This window comes from Aulostomus chinensis, chromosome 2 (assembly GCF_037954235.1).
Source record: "Aulostomus chinensis isolate RoL2024-O1b breed Wild chromosome 2, RoL_Achi_v1.0, whole genome shotgun sequence".
NCBI lineage: Eukaryota > Metazoa > Chordata > Actinopteri > Syngnathiformes > Aulostomidae > Aulostomus > Aulostomus chinensis.
The window spans coordinates 5,084,436-5,105,050 of NC_141321.1; the positions used below are offsets into that span (position 1 = coordinate 5,084,436).

The 20,615-nt window shown below is 47.9% G+C and overlaps 2 protein-coding genes across 7 annotated transcripts in view; one reads left to right on the top strand and one right to left on the bottom strand.

Moving 5' to 3' along the window:
* LOC147268855 (multiple epidermal growth factor-like domains protein 11) overlaps nt 1-13,252 on the top strand; it is a 164,518-nt gene extending 151,266 nt beyond the window's left edge. For 2 of the 6 annotated variants that reach the window (XM_086223613.1, XM_086223649.1), the window contains exons 17-26: nt 1,213-1,341; nt 1,717-1,845; nt 2,860-2,988; nt 4,784-4,912; nt 6,310-6,543; nt 6,966-7,123; nt 8,469-8,538; nt 9,443-9,496; nt 11,103-11,369; nt 11,708-13,252. In XM_086223613.1, coding sequence (XP_086079739.1) covers nt 1,213-1,341; nt 1,717-1,845; nt 2,860-2,988; nt 4,784-4,912; nt 6,310-6,543; nt 6,966-7,123; nt 8,469-8,538; nt 9,443-9,496; nt 11,103-11,369; nt 11,708-11,913 — 1,505 coding nt within the window. In that variant the 3' untranslated portion in view covers nt 11,914-13,252. The remainder of the gene's footprint in view (nt 1-1,212; nt 1,342-1,716; nt 1,846-2,859; nt 2,989-4,783; nt 4,913-6,309; nt 6,544-6,965; nt 7,124-8,468; nt 8,539-9,442; nt 9,497-11,102; nt 11,370-11,707) is intronic. The other 4 variants (XM_086223632.1, XM_086223622.1, XM_086223641.1 and 1 more) reach the window with 4 other exon arrangements.
* Nucleotides 13,253-13,347: 95 nt separating this feature from the next.
* Nucleotides 13,348-20,615, bottom strand: part of rab11a (RAB11a, member RAS oncogene family) — a 19,032-nt gene continuing 11,764 nt past the window's right edge. The window contains exons 3-5 of the mRNA XM_086223671.1: nt 19,372-19,565; nt 18,192-18,272; nt 13,348-15,954 (exon numbers count right to left, since the gene is read on the bottom strand). Coding sequence (XP_086079797.1) covers nt 15,818-15,954; nt 18,192-18,272; nt 19,372-19,565 — 412 coding nt within the window. The 3' untranslated portion in view covers nt 13,348-15,817. The remainder of the gene's footprint in view (nt 15,955-18,191; nt 18,273-19,371; nt 19,566-20,615) is intronic.

The following is a 20,615-nucleotide window of genomic DNA, read 5'->3' on the forward strand; positions in this document are numbered from 1 at the left end:
CTGTGCCACAGCGCCACCTATTGACCTATCGTTACCAGATTTGGCACAGATGTTCAATTTGCCATTTCCAAAGACGACTAACATTCCCGTTACGGATACACGACACCTCCGGGTTTTACCACAATGCACTTGAAGTAGTTTGCTTATACTTTAGTGCCACCAAAATTCATTTGACATTCATTTTTGTCAAAAGTGTCTTATTTGCCAAGTTTCATGCACATCGACACGAGGAGGAGTTTGAAAAGCAGTCGTCACGCTGATCACAGTTTTGCAAAAACAAAACCTTAAGAAAATACGGGCATGGCAAGGGGACAACAGGAATGTCACTTCAGAATATTTCCTGTTCCAGGTGGAGTCATGGAGTTATAAATTCAACTGGAGTTCCAACAAGAGGTCATAATGTGCTCCTTTTGGTTTCTCTCATGGATGACTTGCAAGTTTCTTTGGCATACATTTTGTTTTGGGTCGTTTTTTTCAGTTTCTGTTTTGTTTGTCCTTTGTAAGAGAAAACCAAAGCATGGCCAGGAATGAGCAGGGCCGCTCTCAGGAGAGCTCTCCGGTGACAGGGGAGACAGAAGCTCTAATATTTTGAGACATAAGATGAGGGACTTACAAGCTGGAACACATCTCACTTGTTGCTCTACTGACTGGGAGGCAGACGCATTTGTTTGCATCGCAGGTTCCTGTTGTGGTCCCAGACAAAAGACAATCGTGAGTCCTTCAGTTTACTTCCTCCTAGCGTCCTTCTAAAACCTACCCGTGAGTTCTGGACTGCTCTCTTCTCGTACCTCTATCTGTTGGCTTCGCTGCGTCCCGGGACACGGTTTAGTGCTCGTGACACGCTGTCGTTTGGACGACCGGTCGAATGGTAGAACTCTTTTTAGGTCAGTGGTTAAGGTTGTGGTTACTGAAGTAGAGTGGTTTGGATAAGCCACTGTTCATAAGGTCCTGAAAAATCTAGCAGTCATTCAGTTGAAGAAAGCAATTTCAAAAGCCTGGAAAAGTTTTTGAAAAAATAGATAAAAGCCAGGAAGTTTGGGAAAAGTCCTGGAGGCAGGCTCACCGCCACCTGTGGAGGTGGTTCTGACTGAGGGAGACCTGGAGCACCGAGTACGCTGGACTGTCGTGCACCTATGTTGAATCAAGCCACCTTGCTGATGTTCGTCAAATGCTGTGCTGGTGAATCGCTCTCATGCATGTGTGTGTTCACAGTGTGTGCCAGTGGCAAATATGGGAAGCGCTGCGGTGAGACGTGCTTGTGCACCAACAACGGCACCTGTAATCCCATCGATGGCTCGTGCCAGTGCTACCCCGGATGGCTGGGCGAGGACTGCTCCAAACGTACGTTTCTTCCCAACCACTCACCATTTTGTAATTCCCTCAGTGTGCTTGGAGTAAGAGAGTTAGAGACGAGTAAATGAAGAAAACAACCTTGAGACGTCTTCATCGCCTCTGACATTAATTACCCACGGAGCATCTTCAATCACTCAATCACTGTGGCGCTAACGAACACACCAACTGGTGGGCAGGCCGCTATCAGCTGTAAGTGTGTTAAAACCTGACGGTAGTTCTCCAACAGTGGGGATGTCACCCTGTGGGGACCAGAGGGACAACAAACAAAGCCTTATAGACAATCATGACATTTGACTGTAACTATTTGGCTTAAGGTGTGTGTGTGTGTGTGTGTGTGTGTGTGTGTGTGTGTATTGTTGGCAGTGTGTCCTCAGGGCTCGTGGGGTCCCGACTGCATTCACACGTGTAATTGTCACAACGGAGCCCAGTGCAGCCCTACGGATGGGGAGTGTAACTGCAGCCCAGGCTGGACCGGACTCTACTGCACTCAACGTATGCATCTCTCTCTCTCTCTCTCTCTCACACACACACACAGGCGCGCCCCTGCCACTGACATCTATTCAATTGTAACCCTGCCCCTGCTCCTTACCTAACCTGTATCTAATCCTAACCCAAACCTAAAACCAAATCTTGACCCTATAAACAAACAGACATGTAAAGCTTCGTGGACCCCACAAGCATTTTTTTAACCTGGTTTTACCCCCCAGAGCTGGAGGTTAACGAGAACACACGCAGGTTTGTTTCAGACATGTCTGAGGAAAGCCTCGCCCTTCCCCTGGTCTAAACCACAGATTCCTCTTGAAGCGCTCGTAACCCTCACACTGGCCTCAGTTCTTGATATGACGATGTGAAAGTCAAAGATATCTGTTTAAATGCACTCACATCTACTGAGGGACTGGGTGATGGACTCTCATACTTGCCTCTACCGCACTCTAGTGGTAGATGATAAAACTACATGTATGAGGACTGATGCTGTGCTCTCGGCTCGTGTCTCGTAACGACTGTAAATCGAAGCAGGAACTGAGTAGTTGAGTCTCACTGGAAAGATGTGACAAATAGAAATATATTTGGAGCAAAGATTTTGGTTTTTAATGAAACACAGAGGTGAGCTTTTTTCTCATTTACAAGCCAAACTACTTACCTTTTCCTTCAAAACGTTGGTTTGGTACCTCATCCACAGCTGAAGTTCTGTCACTGTTTGTTTCTTTGTTTGTTTTTACAACCGTTGGTTTCAATCGTCCTACTTCTCCAGAAAGAAGAAGCAAAGACAAAGACCCCCTCGGTCTCTTTGGGCATATTTTAAAAAGTGTTGAGCAGCTTCTGTGTCTGGTTCTTTCTCCAGAGATGATCCCTGTTGGTTCCGCTGTCACAGAGTAGCCAATCTGAGAAAAGCTGCTTCCAAGCACATTTCCTTGGAGAGTCTTTTTGAAAGAATGGCACTTTTCTTCTTGTAGACTTGTAAACATGAGGCAGCCATCGTAAGCTGTTGTCATGTGTCCCCCCCAGGCTGTCCAACAGGCTTCTATGGCTCTCAGTGTGCCGAGGTGTGTCGCTGTCAGAACGGGGCCGACTGTGACCACATCAGTGGACAGTGTTCCTGCAGGACCGGCTTCATCGGACAGAGCTGTGAACTCAGTGAGTGTTGGAATCATGTCTGCTCATCGGTGCTACAGTTGCAAAAAATCCACGTCCCACAAATCAAACAGGACGGGGGCAGAATAATACAACACCTTTCAGTACAGTAGTGTCCTGCACACTGCAACCCCCAGCCACGACCCCAGCAACGACCATAGAATCATGACAGTAAAGCAACACATCCTCTATCAAGATGACAGGTTGCTTCCAAATGTTTTGATGGAAACAGGAAGCCAACACGACTGACAACTCAAAATGCAGCGACTGCAGCTGCATGACTGCATCCTCTCCCCATCAGGACAGTACAACATCCCAGTGTCCTGTCACGGCACAGCAGCAACATGAGCCTCCTGTCTCCTCCTAATCCACCCATCACTCCCTCCACCTCCATATTCAGGTTTTTTTTCCCCCCTTTTTTGACTTCCAGCTTTACTGGGGTCATAATTACTACAGCCACTAGATGGCATCAGCCATCCATTATTTTCTACCTCTTATCCCTTTTCTGACCACTGCACCACCGTGCTGCCGTGGCATCGGCCACTACACCTGAATACGTAGGTCGCTATCAGTCTTTGGGACCAGTCAATCTTTTCTGATAGGGGGGGCAGGCCCCAAGTTTTGTCATTGAAGAAATTGTTGAGGTTTTTTTTTGTTCAGAATTTGACCGGGCATCCAAGTGACATTTTGAGAGTTACATATTTTTTGTATCATAATGAATTAATGGGGGCGGCCTGGTGGAGCAGTGGTCCTCCCTGTGGCCCCCCAGCTAGAAGGTTGTGGGTGGAGCCCCGGCTGGAGCACGGGGTCTTTCTGGGTGAGTCTCCATGTTCTCCCTGTTCCTGCTGGGTTCTCTCTGGTACTCCAGCTTCCTCCACAGTCCAAAGACATCAAGAGGGACCAGGTTAATCCAGACTCTAAATTGACCGTAGGCGTGGCTGGGAGAGCCAATGGTTGTCTGTCTCTATGTGTTGGCCCTGCCATGGACTGGTGACCTGTCCAGGGGGAAGGCTGCTGGGATAGGCTCCACCCCCCCAACCCTGTGACCCTTAGCAGGAGAAGAGGGGGAACATGGAGGGATGAATCAATTAATGGTAATTCATTCCTCAAAATTCATTGCATATTTCAAATTTGGCCAAAATGCAGTCACTGTTGCTGAAACAAGGTGTTGTCAGTCCGTTATGTAAAAGCTTGAATAATTAGTTAAGGAAGCTTTGGATCTTAGTACATGTCTGGTACTCAGAATATCCCATATACTCAGAAGTATTTGAAGTATCGTTTAGTCATGGTAACCAATGCATGGATCCAGAGACAACAAGCACTTTAGGTGGACTGCACCTCTTTTCAACCAGGACCCAAACATGGATGTGCTGCCCTGCAGCCCCATCACGTCTGGGCCAGGAAGGTTTCCTGGAGGCACTGAAGATGTGGGGACTGGGGGAACGGCAAGGCGCCCACGGCCTCTCCACTCACAGATTTTGGTGTGGTTTAATTGCAATGAGCTGATTAAAATAATGCAGACGTAAAGACATTGTGATGCTGAGTGTAAGACAGTAGGAATCATTCATCGGACGTCTTTCAACAACTTTCTAATTGCTTGTTCTTGAGTTACTCTTTGTCACATTTGTGCATCTGTGTGCCTGAATGCAAATGTGACCTTTTTCCTTCAAGAAAATGATTATGATGTGATTATCTCCTAAAAAAAAGTGTTTGTACTACTGATTGCTTTTGTCTGCAGGTATGAAATATTGCATTCAAGGGTAACGTGTAGCCATACTAAGCCCCTGCTCTCCTGCAGAGTGCCCTGCAGGGACCTTTGGGTACGGCTGCCAGCAGCTGTGCGAGTGTATGAACAACGCCACCTGTGACTACGTGACAGGGACCTGCTACTGCAGCATCGGCTTCAAAGGCATCCGCTGTGACCAGGGTGAGAACTGATACGACGAGAGATGCTCCCGCTCTCTTCTTTGGGCTCCAGTGAGCGATGATAGCGCACACAGGAACTTCCAAAACTGTTACACAGGATAATCAGTTTGGCTGGTTTCTGGAACTGAGTAGGAAACTGAGGGTGTGGAGCCTGCAGACCTCTGTGGCTGCTGCTCAGCTCTGCTGGAGGCTAGCAGCTCCAACTGTAGCAGCTAGCAACATAACTCCACTAACTCTGAATGAATTCTGAAAGGTTGAGTTGCATTGTGGGTAATGTCGATGCCAAAGAGAAAGATGTGGAATAAACAAGACAATGTCTTTGTTTCTGCTGCTTCAGTTTTGTTCAGCAACGATGTAAAAACGTTCTTATTGATGGGATTTGTTTGGAACAAAGAGGGAAAGAAGTTGTGTTTGGACAAAGAAACCAAAGTTCACACTGTTGAATGAGTCCATAGTGAGACGATCCGGACTACAAGCTCTAACTGGAGAGGAAGTCCAGAGGTCAGGCAGGGTAGCTGAAGAGAAAGTGTTCCCTCCTGCTGTCGGGGTACCGAGGGAAAGAGAGAGGTGGAGGAGTGGGTGTCCAGTCCAGGTCACAGGGCCTTTCAGCATGGAAACATGGTGGAGGAAAGAAATGGGAAGAAAACTCTGCCAGCGGTAACAGGAGACTCTTGAGCTGATGAGAATAATGTGAAGTTACACTTTGTGTGTGTGTGTGTGTGTGTGTGTGTGTGTCACTGCTTCAATCACCAGGACGTTCTCAAACTCTCAACATTCAAACTCAAGTGAGCAGATTCTTCTACTGGTAGAGACCTGCTACGTAGCTGGATGGCAAATTATGAACATTACATCACACAAATTTTTGTTACATTGTGCTTAGGAGAGCTGATTCAAGACAACTTTATTGTCCCCAAAGGGACATTCATACTGGGGAGAGACGCAATGCAGTTGATGCTTCACAACCCTCACCCTAACCCCTAAACCAGGGGTGTCCAAACTGGTCCAGTAAGGGCCGTGTGGCTGCAGGTGGGGGGGGGGGGGGGGGGGGCAAGCTGCCAAGTGCTCATGTATTCATGTTTTTATTCGTCATGGCTTTACTGCACTGAGGTGTAGTTTAGAGTACTTGAGTTCAGCAGCTTAATGGAAGGAAGACATTTAGTATCTGTGAGCTTCTTTCTGATGGAAACAGGGAAGCCAGGAGGTGAAGAGCTACTAATATTAGTTTGAGAAAGAGGAAAAAGTCCTCAACAAGAACCAAAAAGGCACAAGTAGATTTGAGGAGTTCCTGTTAAATGAGAGGACTTTTATTTTTAAATGTCCACCGGGAAGCATCATTACGGTTCATGTGTTTACAGTGTTGTCTTGTGTTGACATGGTGACCGTGTCTTTGCTACTCAGCTGCCTTGATGATGGAGGAGCTGAACCCTTACACCAAGATCAGCCCGGCACTGGCGTCAGAGCGCCAGTCAGCCGGCGCCATCCTGGGCATCATCTTCCTGCTGCTGCTCATCATGACCATGCTGGGTCTGGTGGTCTGGTTTCGCTATCGGCAGAGAGAGAAAGGTCACCACGTGCCGAGTGTCACCTACACGCCCGCGCTGCACATCAACTCCACCGATTACTCGCTCTCAGGTGAGAAACCCTCCTCCAGACCCTCCCTCCTCCAGGGCCCAGACCCGCCTCCATTCAGTGTGGTGGGCATCTCTTTCCTCTTGTGGATCGTCCCAAGGGAACTTAAATTACAATCACATAAAAGAGAAACAGTTCTCACATGAGAACGTGGAACCACACTGCCATTTTACCAATGTTCTGTTGATGACGCGTGTGAATGTGATGCAAGTAAAGTCTTCCTGACCAAAGACCAGGCGAGGAAAGTCTCGTCTGTTCCCTCCTGTTGGAACAGGTGAGGTTCCCTGGTTTTCATCTGCAGCTTGTGCCAGGTTGTCAGGCGCAGCAGATGTGTGTGTGCGTGTGTGCGTGTGTCCACAGGCATGGATGCTTAGGTGTGGTGTAAAGGGCAGGATATGAGAACATGTGTTGATGTGGTGTGGCAGCAGCAGGGCTGCAGTGCACCGGCCTGCTCTCCTCTCCAGAGTCGTCTCCCAGCAACAGCTCCGTGGGCCGCTGCTTCTCCAACCCCAGCTACCGCACCCTGGGGCCCTGCACCTACACCGCACACTACGCCAAGCCCAACAAGAGGCGCGGCACCAAGGTAGGCCTGCTCCTCTCTCACAGTCCACTGAAGACCATGCTGACACGCATTCATTGAGACGTCTGGTGAATATTGCAGATGTGAAATCTTTGCAGTTGCAGGTTTGAGCATCTTCAGTTGAAACAGTGAGATGATGTAAAAAGACACAAGACATCAAACAAATGCTCTCATACCTCTGCTTTGGTGCCTACAGCATTAAAGCAGCAAACGTGCTGCCCTGGGAGCCATCGACCACCAGGACAAAGGAACGGAGCTCTCACGTTTGCTGCTGGACTTCGTTAAAACGCAACCATTATTCTTTGTTGGATTTCATAAACAAACTTCACTAACATGAAGTCACTTCATCATGTAATTTAATCATGAACTTTTGACTTCTAATTGGCGGTGGTATTATGGAAACTATTCGTCAGCGCCGTTGTGAACCCTTTGTCAGACGTCCTCGTTAGTTTTCATCATGTGATGTAAGGCCATATTTAGTCACCTCCTCCTGTATACAAAGACTTGAAAACATCAAGGAAACCAATGACTCTCTTCGCTGCATTCAACTGAACTTCCCCCAGGAACCAGGAACTTTGCAAGGAACTCTCCCTGTTCTGGCCACAGGAACCAGGGTCTAAATAAAGTTCCTTTGGTGATTGATTGATTACTTTGGGGGGGGGGGTACTTTTCAAAGGCCCAATGCTGAAAGCAATGACTGCAATGCTGAAGATGTCTGATTGGTGTTTTGAATTGGCGTCGCGGCGAGCACTCGCCTCCGGGGTTCAGTGACTCTGTTTGGTTGTGATAAAGCACAATCCTCCCTGCTGACAGGCCAACTGGACTCCGCCTGCCTGTCGCGCTGCATGGCGTCAGCATTGTTGACGTACGGCTGTTGTCTTCTCTGTATCACCCCCTACTGGACTGGTGGTTTAACTGAGTTGGTTATATTGCTTTTCCCTATGTCATCGGTCTTACTGGCATATCTCAGTGGGCCTTTTGACTGCGGTTGGAATGCAGCTAACAAGGAACACAGGAACCTTTTCGTTCCTGGGGAAAAGTTTTAGTTCCTGGAAATTTTGGTCAGAATGCAGATTTAGTCAAATGCAGTTTTAGACGAGCCTGTTGCCTCTCTGGGGTTTTGGGCTGCTGATTCAGTCTTTTGACTATAATCCATATTAAAAAAGTCACATACTAATCATTTAATATCTGTTTACTGTATCGTTTTAGTCGATTCAATCTGGAAAAGGGTAGTCAATGAACATTTTAATCGGGGTTTAGTTGGCACCATTTGTTTGTGGTTGTTCTATCTATCTCGATGAGCTATTCAGTCTGAGCTTTGTAACAGCGGCTCCTGTTCCTCCCCCAGGTGAAGACGAAGAAGCGCCACAGGAACAGCGCTCCAGAGTGGGGCGCCTACTGTAACCTCAGCGACCTGGGTCAGTCTGACTGCAGCGTTCACACATTTACACTCAACACAGATGGGAGATTTTATTACCCTTAGAGGCTGAATCTCGAATCGTATTTAAGTTCCACAGACATGTGACTCAAGACTTGACTTGGACTCGAACTGAACGCCAAGGACAGGAAAAGTTTTAGCAAGAAAAAACTTCAAGCAGAGTGCAAACAAAAGAACCACTAAACACAAGAGTGAAGTCAAGTTGAAAGACGGAGGACATCCACGTTACCAGGCACCTGATAACACCCCACATTGGGCGGCATGGCTCAGGGGTGGAGGGGCCGTCTAGCAACCCAAGGGTCGCTGGTTCAATCCTGGACCCCGGTGACCATGTCCAAGTGTCCTTGAGCAAGATACTGAACCCATAATTGCTCCTGATGAGTAGGTTGGCACCTTGCATGGCAGCCTCCACCATCAGAGTGTGAGTGTGTGTGTGAATGAGACGACACTGTAAAGAGCTTTGAGTACTGCTAAGGTAGAAAAGCGCTCTATAAAATTGAGTCCATTTTCCATTTACCATTTACCCCCAGATGGGTCGGTCACCTGGTAACCTGGATGCTAACAGAGAGGTTAGCAAACGTGTTCAGCATTAGCTTACACTTCTAGCTTTGAGGAACTGGTGTAAAAGGCGAGTGTTGCCATGACAACCTGATTTCAACCACATTCCCAGCCACCACCTGCTAGCTAACTGGGATAAAGACTCAATGTAGCATTACAACTACGGTAAATATCAAGACTTGGACTGGCAAGAACGGCCTGTGAGCTCCTCTTGGATCGTACCACTATTGTACAAGTACAGCTGTGTATTCAAGTCAGTTCTGGTCATGAAATACTGTGAGATATACCTTCATTCTCTGGACTTTGTGTCTCTGGTCTCCGTCCAGGTGTGTACTGCATCGACCGGCGCTACAGTTACCACGTGGAGCCTCACTACAGAGGTACAGTGTGTGGCAGCCTGAGCCCATGTGACTTCATCCCCTCTGAGTCCTCCACCAAGTCCCCCAGCCAATGAGCGCCTCTCCTCAGCTTTGTGTCTTCGTGGATGTGCTGTTCCGCACGTCCCATGTAACATGAGTGGCGACCACACGCAGCGTTTGAGTCAGCATTAGAGAGCGTGCCACTGAATCATGACATGAGCAGCACAAGCATGAAAAACAACCGAACTTGAGTTTTCTGTTGTCCTGGACCAGAAAATCGTCGCTGTGGTTTTTTGTTGGATTCACTGTATCAGGACAGTGGCTTTCATCTACACGTTGACCTCGTGTGTCGACGCAAATATGCCAGAGGAGCACGACTGCTGGAGCTTATCTGCTGTAAAGCTTTTATTTACAAGAAGATAGAACAGATTAAACTGAGCGGCGTGACTCAGCAGTAGAAGCCCCCCACGAGCCTTAATGGACAACAGTACAGAAAATGGATGGATGATAGAACGATCACACAGTAACACAGGACAGATCAGCAGCACCGCATTAGTATGGGAGGGGGGTGTTCAAAATAAAAATATCAGGAATCATAACTCAGTTTAAACAGCAGCTGACAAAGTGCAATACTTCAAAACAAGACCTCTTTGACCCCTGACCCAGGGGTCGGAAAAGCAGGTCCGTGATAAAATCAGGGGCCGACGGCAAACATTCTCTCTAACATGCAGGAAACAAGTAGAGACGCTGAAATAGTTAAAAGATGTACGACAAAATTTGGATCAACTGGTGAAGCTGGCATTGTTCTGCACAGTGGAAGGTGTTCAAGATGGTTGCGAGTGTGTGAGGACATGAGCAGGATGTGTCAGCTGATGATGGCGACCACCTCAGAGACCCAAACTGGGACAAGACTGACTCACCACTCTACTTCTGACAAAAATACAAATCAGTGCAAGTGTCTGACAGGTAGTTAGAGAGGTACAGACCTAAGCGTGTACCTGAGGTGTTCTGTTCCAGCGTGTGCTCACTCGTGTGTTTGTGTCTCTACAGGATGCACGAGACTCCTCTCCTCTGTGTGTGTTCCCTCTCTGCAGGGGTCCTCCTCCTGCTCGGACCCCCGTCACTCCTAAACTCACCCAGGGAATCTCTCCTGCACTGCCTGACATGTTGCGTGTGTTCCCTGTAACTGCTGCCTCGCAGACGATCCGCCTCTGTCCTGAGCAGATGATGTTGGCCATGAACGGGGCCGTTCCTGCTAATTCATTCTGGCATGTCTGCTCCATAAAAGTGTATCTGCAGGAACTTAATTCAACTGTATATTCCTGGCACAACAGCTGATTCTCCCTGTCTCCCATGATGAGAAATAGCACTGGTTACTATGGTATCTCTTGCAATAACAATGAATCTTTTCTTTATTCCTACTTTGCAGGAAGTGATTCAGGCATGAGCGTCCTCTGTTGTACTGACCTGTGACGCTGCTGCTGGGTGATCAGACACTCCAGTTGGGCCACATCTTTCACATCCGACTCATTGAGAGTGTGGAATCTGATCCTCCAGCAGACCCTCAGGAACAGCTGAGAAGAACATTCAAGTTCTAACGGGGCATCTCTGTTTGCTCTTCCTCCAGACTACATGAAGGGCTCCCTGTCCAGCACCTGCTCCCTGAACAGCGAGAACCCCTACGCCACCATCAATGACCCCCCTGCCCTGGCATGTAAACACTCAGAGAGCAGCTACGTGGAGATGAAATCACCGGCTCACCATGAACACGTGACCCACTGCTGCTCTGCCGCCATCATCACCACCAGCACCAGCACCACTGTGCCTGCCAAGAACGTCTACGACATGGGTACGTCCGAGCCAGGAGGACTTACGGAGCATCCTGCTCTCACTGGTAACATCCACGTTCATCTCAAGGACCGATGTGTTGCCATAGTAACTTTGCACTCCACATAGCAGATATTACAGAGAGCATTCTGAATGTTATGAAGTTCTGAAAAGCGTAACCATGACAACACTTGAGGCTAGCAGTATCAACGTGTTCCTGTTTCCCAGAGGATGACCTGTATTAACGCTGATCTCCTGGTTTTCAAGCACCACGATGAGATCCGACACCTTCGGCTCTAGAAGGTTCACGTTAACATTAGCATGTCAGCACAGACCAAACCAGCCCGCATCAGCGAACCTGCTACACACCCGCTAACCCCGGTAAACACGTTCTCTCCCCTCCAGAGCCGACCATCAGCATCGTCCAGGGAGCCGGTGGCGTGATGGTTCCCAGTTACCCTCAGAACCCCTACGACCTGCCCAGGAACAGCCACATCCCTAGCCACTACGACCTGCTGCCTGTGCGCCCCAGCCCCTCCCACAGCCACAGCCTCACCCTCCACAGCCACAGCCCGCCGCTGCCCGGCAGCCCCACCAGCTCACTGCTCTAGACCCCCGGCCCCCAGCACCTGGACTGGATGTGGTCCAGTGCACCCAGTTAATCCAGAACCACTGTGAACTGGGACAAGACAAGGAAGGTTTTTGGTTGGTGTGCTCAAGAGGACATTCAGAGGACAATGAGACGGGTATTTATTCGAGTTTGGGTGAAGAGCTGCTGCGCCGCTGTGTGATATTTTATCGTTGTATTATATCCAAACTGTAGAGGTGTTCCATGCCAGTCAATACTACATATGTGTTGCATTGTAAATTCCCCCACATCAACACAAACCTCAGTAGAGGGAATGTATGCACACACGTGTAACTTGTTCCTGGTCTGCTGAGCTGTCATTTCTGGAGCCAGATGACGCAAAAACAGGGACAACTTGTGTTTCCTAAACCTGGAGCTGTGAGGAATGCGTGCCAGACCTCAGACCTGCAGTGAACAGTCCGTGCAGCAGTTGACAGCGCGCACAAACGTGTACAGAGGCGGTCCAGAGGGGAGAACATTCAGCGCTCCAGTCTGCTCTCTCTCAAGCTGAAGGACACAGGAGTGCACCGGATCACGCTGGCAGCGCCACCTGTGCAACCTTTTTACACGTCCTTTCTTATTTCCTGTTTTCATCAAATATCTGGACAGGATCCATATTTTCTCTCTAAAGTTATCATTTTTGTATGTATTGTAGACTAAGTGGTGTATTACTGTACAACTGTTTTTTTGTTCGTTGTGTCGAGCGTACTCCACGTGCATGCCAAAGATTAGTCAAGATATAGTAGTTAGACAAGAATATCCTCATGTCTTTTGAGTGCAAATGATGATGTCATCAGGCTGGACATGGGACACGCCTGAGTCTGAGACAGCCTTTTGGCGTTACAGGATGATGCATTTGCTGTAGAGAAGTAAGAAGTGGAAGCATTTACTTTTTAAAAAAAAAAAAGAAAAAGAAAAGAAAAACTGTTAGGCTCCAAGTTTGTATATTATTTCATTTGGTTTCCTCCTCACCTTTTGTTAACCTGTTGCCATATTTTGTCTCTCGTCATCTTGGGGACTCTTTATTTTAGGCACCACTTGTATGAGACTCTCCAGTCCTCCAATGACACACAGGTCACTGTGCCATTCCATTTGTAGCCAACAGCAATAAGAGGACATGTTGACAATCAGATGTTGACGGCTTCGTTTCCCATCAGTTGACTTTCCTTCTCTAGTTCTAGTTGCTCCAGCTGCGCCCTGCTTAGGTGTCTTTTCTCCATCTTGGATCACACAATCGTTTCAGCTAAAGTAGACGTGTCGCGTGCTGCCTGTATTTTGTTTATATTTATTGTTTTAGAAAAGTCCAAATACCCCAATAAAGTTGTGATGGCTCAGGGGAGTGGTTTCAGGTCCTTGCGCCAGTGCCACACGCCGGCCCTGCCAGTGCTTTAAGACCCGGGTCCCAAAAACCAAACAAAGAAATCCTGTAAAGGTTTATGACTGGTGCGCTTTATTAAGATGAACCGATAACTTAAGATATAGACACAATTGTACAATTAATCATCTGTACAAAACATAAAACCATTCACTTTGACCCCCCTCTCACATTTAAGCTCCAAATCCAATGAAATGACATCATTTCACTCTTACACTGGAATTAGTCAGTTTTAGAATTTCAATATGTAAAAAAAAAATGAACACACTTCTTAAAAAAAGAACAGAACAATGGAGGTACATGACACAGGAAAAGAAATCATATTCTCGTAAAGTAATCACTTTGATTTGTCCGAAGATTGCCTAGCGAGTGTGGAGAGGCTCGGTTGGTGGCGCCGTCTGTTCGAAGAAACGCCATTGGCACTGCCAGCCAGGCTCACACACTCCAGTGCTACCCATCTACCCTCAGCCTCTAAACACACACACGCTGCAAGTTCAGGCATTGTGTATGTCTGCTACCACCATCACACACTGACACACGTCTAGATCTGGTCTAAAGGAACACTCAGGAGTTTACAGACACTGGTTGAGCTAGTTAAGCATGTCGTCCTAGCTCGCCACTTCTAACCGCCAGCACATTTCATGGACCGTAATGGCAATGTCAGCTACATAAGGCATTACAACATGGAGTTGCAGTCGTACAGAAAGCCATGCATTGTGTTTAAGTCAGAGGCAGCTTGGTGTCGATAGGCTTTATGTGACGGGGACAACACAGCCGTCGCTCTCGCCGGGGGCAACAGTTCAGGTGACAGAGGACGATGTGACCAGAGGTGAGTGAATGAGAGGCCTTAACGGACAGGTGCGCATGGTGAAGGAGGCACTGTGACCAGAAGTCAGCAACGACGCAGCTGAATTCCCAAACTTTTCTTCAGTCATTTATTTAGCTCAGAGTTTAAGGAAAGACTCGAGGCTCAGCTGATGTCCTGCAGAGCTGAACATCACGTTTTGGTTTTGGCACCGTTCCCGTCTCGCACCCACGGTACGTCCAATCTGACGAGTGAGGTCCAGAGCCTCCAGCAGTTAAAATCTAATCCTAGACAAGAGCGTGCGTTTACTTGAGCAACTATTAAGGTTCAGTGCAGGTTTTGGGCAATTTCACATGATATCCAACCCAGCCAGCATGACTTTCATACTGAGTCCCAACAACAGTTCTGGGGTTACATGCAAAGCAGTTTTCAAGACAACAGGAGACTTTATTCATCACATCAAGAACTCTAGAAAGGTCTCGTGACAGTACTAGCTCAGCTATTCATACTTCTGCCGTTCTCTTTAAATTCCTTCATTTACAACAGAAGTGTACTGAGAAAAACAATCACGACAGCCATGTGCTAGTTTCTGCATAGTTGTAGTCAAAAATGAATGTTTTCCTAAAGTTGGAACAGGACAACCTGATGGACTAGCATGTCTTCTTTCCCTCTCAGCGTGACAGTCTGACGTCACACTGAAACTCAACTAGGATGAAAAATATAGGAGGTTTGTATTCAGCGTTCAAGGTGCCTCAAATGGGAGGCGGCGGTAGTGTTCTGTCTCCGGTCCGTCACCTAATAAAACATGCAGTGCCGTCTTTTTACAAACATGCAAAGTTGCTGTAAACAGCGACGAAGCTTCACGAGGCTGCACGCTACATGCTAGCTCGCACCCGGCGAAACACCTCAGGTACACGCTTAGGTCTGTACCTCTCAAACTGAAGCTCAACAGATGCAGAGGTTCTACATTTCACTAGCGTCATATTCACAGCAATGACGTAAGGGCATGACACCGCCGCTATGCAGCACACGCGCACGTCTGCACCGTGCCCAACACATCCACACAGCTTCCAACACAGGACACTGCACTCAAGTGGAGAGGAGGGGAGTCAAAAATGACAGAAGCTTGTATATAGGAATACACTTCAGAGCAACTTCCATGTGCTTTCAATTCATATATACCTAAGAGTAGATATATGGTACAATACAGAGAAAGATCATAAAAAATGTGGGGAAATCAACAAGAGCACAAAGTATGAAGATGAGAAGAAGAAGAAGAGGAAGAAGAAGAAGAAGAAGAAGAGGAAGAAGAAGAAAACAAATCACATTCATATATTAAGACATTTCTGTGACATGTCAGCGCATCTACAGTAATGAATTCTAAAGTGATATGAAATGCCTGCTGCCGTCTCTCCTGCCGGAGCCTAAAGACAGAGGGGCCACCCCACACGGTGACTTCTTATACTGGGATATATTTACCTGGAGCAGGGGGGAGGAGGAGTTGGGTGGAGGGAGGCAGGTACAGGGAGGTGTGGAGTTCAGGTCACAGCCCTGAAGCTGCGACTCGTCCCCCCCACAACTCACACTACACCGAGGCAGTCTATTTTCTGAGGATTTAGGACTTGTGAGGCAAAGGGGAGGGCGGGCAAGGACTGTAGAGACAGAGACGGGGAGAACGAGGGGGGGAGCAGCAGATCCACGGCTGGGCTAGATGTTCTGACAGCACTGCATCTTTGGTTTGTTCTCAGTAGGCTGCACCTGGATGTTGACCACGTTGTTGCTGGGCGACATGTCGCTCTCCTGGCGCTCTGACATCTGCTTCTGAGAGACGATGCGGTAGATTTCTGCAGGGTGTGAGAGTGGGGGGGGGGGGGGGGGGACAGTGTTATTCTCAGAAATGACTCTACAGTTGTGGTGGGAGGAGAGCTCAAGCTTCACCTTGTTAGTGGCCAGGAGCACCAGCCAATAAGAACCTCAAACGCTGCTCCGGTGACTCAACTACCATCACTCAGCTACTGATCCATGATCAGTGAGCTGATTGTTGAGGATCCTGTCAATCCCCCGGAGTCTGGATTCATATCCACACAGCAACGAGGGTTTCGGGTGTGTCTAGAGACTGACTAGGGGGCATCAATCATTTTTAATACTACACAGGAGGAGAAAGTCCAGCGCTGCACAGATAACATCTGCAGAACCACTGACCAGATGACCAGGAAGGAAAGTGTGGGGTCAAATGAGGGGTTTGAAGTTCTTTGACAACCTACGGCATCTTTGATCATTGGTTAGTTCATTAGTCTAAATGGTGAAGAATCATCTCCCCTGCTATGGAGCAACAGATTCAAGTTCTCAGACTCAGCTGGCACGACTTGACACTGGCACGGTTTGGTGGCACCACCTCTCTCTAATAGATGAGATGATGCTCACTGGAAACATGGCAACTTTGTCTCAGAAAAGCTTATAGTCAGGACTGCTTAGGCTGGCCCTCAGACTGCTGGGATCTCCCATGATGCACTGGGCTTCTCTCTCCTCCTCCTGTCCTCAGACGTGTTACTAACTCCTCTTCTTCTCCCCTCATCCCAGATCCTGGTGCTGCTGGAGGAGGCTCCAGACCTGAAGAGGCTCCAGCTGCCACCCGTAGCTCCACCTGCTCACGTCCCCGTCTGTCCATCAGTCTCTCCTCCTTTCTTTCTCTCTTTATCTCTGTCCCTCTCTTTCCTTCTGTCTCTCTGTCCTCCTCCATTCTCTGTCTTTGTCTCTGTCCATCAGTCTCTCCTCCCTTCTCTCCCTCTTTATCTCTGTCCCTCTCTTTCCTTCTGTCTCTCTGTCCTCCTCCATTCTCTGTCTTTGTCTCTGTCCATCAGTCTCTCCTCCTTTCTCTCTCTCTTTATCTCTGTCCCTCTCTTTCCTTCTGTCTCTCTGTCCTCCTCCATTCTCTGTCTTTGTCTCTGTCCATCAGTCTCTCCTCCCTTCTCTCCCTCTTTATCTCTGTCCCTCTCTTTCCTTCTGTCTCTCTGTCCTCCTCCATTCTCTGTCTTTGTCTCTGTCCATCAGTCTCTCCTCCCTTCTCTCCCTCTTTATCTCTGTCCCTCTCTTTCCTTCTGTCTCTCTGTCTTCCTCCATTCTCTGTCTTTGTCTCTGTCCATCAGTCTCTCCTCCTTTCTCTCCCTCTTTATCTCTGTCCCTCTCTTTCCTTCTGTCTCTCTGTCCTCCTCCATTCTCTGTCTTTGTCTCTGTCCTGCTCTCCTGCTCTCTCCATCCCCACTGATCCTGGATCTGCTCCACCTTCCTGCTGGTAAAGGAAGGTTCTGGTGGCTGCTGTTGCAGGATGTGCTGCTGATGGAGAATTGTTGGGTGGAGGTTCATTGAAGGAGGGAGGTGCTGGACCTGCTCTACTTGGACAGAGTCAGGACAGAACTTTGGTTGGGGTTTGGTGACGCACAAATAAACCTGACCTGACTTGACTTAAATACACACGGCCCCTTCGTGACTCCTGCCGTGGCCTCAGTGCAGCACTGAGACAGGTGGGGTGCTCACAAGTTTGTGAAGAGGTTTTTCTCAGAGCGTTCGTCTGTTTCTGTTCAAAGGACAATCAGCACTTTTAACTGCCTCATTTAATGCCCCACTCCAACAGAACTGACAATAGTTGTGAGTGACTGTGTTGTAGAGAGGTGATGCCTGTCAGGTTCATGGTTGGTGCAGGCTGGGACTGTGCTGGGTTACCCTGTTTAACCCAACCCACTGACTCCACACCAGTTCAGTATCAGTTTAACTATACTGTTTGAGTACTGGTACAGAATACATGATACATGAATGATAAATATTCTAACTATGACCTCGAACATATTGTTGTCTAAAAAGCTCCTGAGGGAGTTCAGCATTACTGCGGATACCAAGGTTCATGTACTGTGTTAGAATACTTCTCTGTCACACTGAGATGGATAATACAGGCACGTGTGTAACAAACAGACTGGCATCTGCTTTCGTAACTCCCTTGATTACACACACACACACACACACACACACACACACACACACACACACACACACACACACACACACACACACACACACACACACACACCTGTCAGAATGGTCTGGAAGGCCGTCTCAACGTTGGTGGAATCCAGAGCCGATGTCTCCAGGAAAGATAAGCCATTCTTCTCTGCAGGGTAAAGTTGAGCAGCACGTTAACCCTAAACCAAATATGCAGCATTGCACAGAGTGAAGGCCACGGCGCCGCACCCTCACATATCTGACAGTGATACTGACACCAGCTGGCACCAGATCCAGAATTCACTGAACAGACTGATCTTAGCTTTCATGGCTCACAGATTTCAAAGGTGCCATTTTTAAGGTTCTGTCTTAAACAGGACTGTGTTTGAATTCCCTTTCATGACTTCAACATTTCATGTATTGTTGTGGTGGATTTTGCAACATCTAAATCACATTGAGTTGCTGTTGATTCCAAGTTGTTGAATCAGTCAAAAGAATAATCAACGTCAAAAAGTCAAGCGTCTCGCCACAGCATCTCTAAAGTTCAGGTCAAGTCTGTCCGTCATTCTGAGACCAGTGAGTGGACGCACACCAGCACACACACAACACTTTGCATTGCTAAGCTAGTAGAAGCTTGTGTTACGTAGTCTCATTGAGACACACTGTTGTCATCCTAAATAGGTAGGTGAGTAAACTGGATTACCTGACTCCTTGATCGCAAAACATGGATCAAATCAGGATCATTCTGATTATCCAGTTTACACTTTTACGACAACAGCTGAGGGAGCGTCACTGTTGTTGCTACTTGTCTTAGCCAGCAAATTCTTGCAGCGTGTTCGTTTGACATTTCAGACACACAAAGAGACAGTAACTGAGGACAAGGAGGTAGAACTCAATTCTGCATTCAAACATGCATCTTAATCTCCCCCCAACCAGTCAAAGCAGAAGGCCGTCCCCACTGATCCTGGATCTGCTCAACATTCCTGCCTGTTAAAAGGAAGGTTTTTGTCGCCACTGTTGCAGGATGTGCTGCTGATGGAGAATTGTTGGTGTAAATTCATTGAAGGAGGGAGGTGCTGGACCTGCTCTACCTGTAAAGTGTCATGAGATAACTTTTGATGTGATTTGGCGCTACAGTATATAAATAATTTGACTTGACTTGACTTAAAGAAGGCCACCAATGTGCTCTCAAAACTTTTGATTTTTAGAATCTCAATAATGCTTTCTGGTTAAATAAAAATGAAAATAACGTTGGAGGAGGCGCTTACCAGCGAAAGCCCTGGCCTCGTCAGTGGGAACGGCCCGGAGGTGACGCAGGTCACTCTTGTTGCCCACCAGCATGATGACAATGTTGCTGTCAGCATGGTCCCTCAGCTCCTTCAGCCAGCGCTCCACATTCTCATAAGTTAGATGCTTGGCAATGTCGTAGACCAGGAGAGCCCCCACCGCCCCGCGGTAGTACCTGCAGCACAGCCAGCCACACCCACACCCAGGAAGGACACAAATAGCAGTGGAGAATTATCATCAGAACGCATTCACTGCAGCATGCTGGGTGGTTTGCGGGCAATAAACAGACTTCAGCCTCCCACAGTTGCGTGGCAGCATCAGCTGGGCTGTAACGTGGATCTTGCAGCTGATTGATGTCATTTTTAAAACAGCGAGATATTAGTGACGTGTGCTGGGCTGCAGAGAAATTGGCAGCTACAGAAAGCCATCAGACTCCACCAGCTCCAAAAGTGCATCAGGATTTAAATTAAAAGCTGTAGTTAGTGAGCTCCTTGACGTCACTCCTGCCTCTATGTTTAGCAGGAATAACAGGCCTGCTAGAGCCCTGCAAGAGCTGCCTGGAGCTTCTTTCTGGAGGAGGTGTGTGCACCAGTGATGGAGTCTGGCTCATGGCAACATGGCTGCACGACTCTGTTAAACTGGAAGGAGCATCTGCTGGTATGAAGCTACATTGATTGATTGAGACTGATCCCACATTAGACTTCTCCACTGCTCTTCTATTACATTCTCACACTCATGATGGACAGTTTAAAAAGAGGATTCAAAATGATGCAGTACAAGATTCCTCCTCCTTGTCACCACCTGGAGACTACATAGCCCACAATGCATCAGTGTGTAATGAATGTTGCCTGGCGCTGCTCGCCTGCAGGAGGGATGAGCAGCAGCTACAGATGCCTGCTAACTGCTTTCTAACTCCACTGCTGCAGACTGTTTTCAGTTTGTGGTGATCACATGAGTCAGGTTATCACACAGCTCTGTTTGGAGGAGCCATGCGAGCATTTTCACCTCTGCAGTAGAGGGTTCTCCATTCTAGGCTCTACTCCAGCAGTGCGTCACAGGCAGGTTCAGAATAAAGCTGCCAAACGAAGGTTTAAGTAGTCTTTGTGATTAACCTTTTCTGATCAGTTGATTACTATACAAGTCAGTCACACACAGTGCTGCTGGGTGTGTGTGTTGGGGGGGGGGGGTGTAGAGACAGACAGCACCTAGCATATAAAAAGGTTAC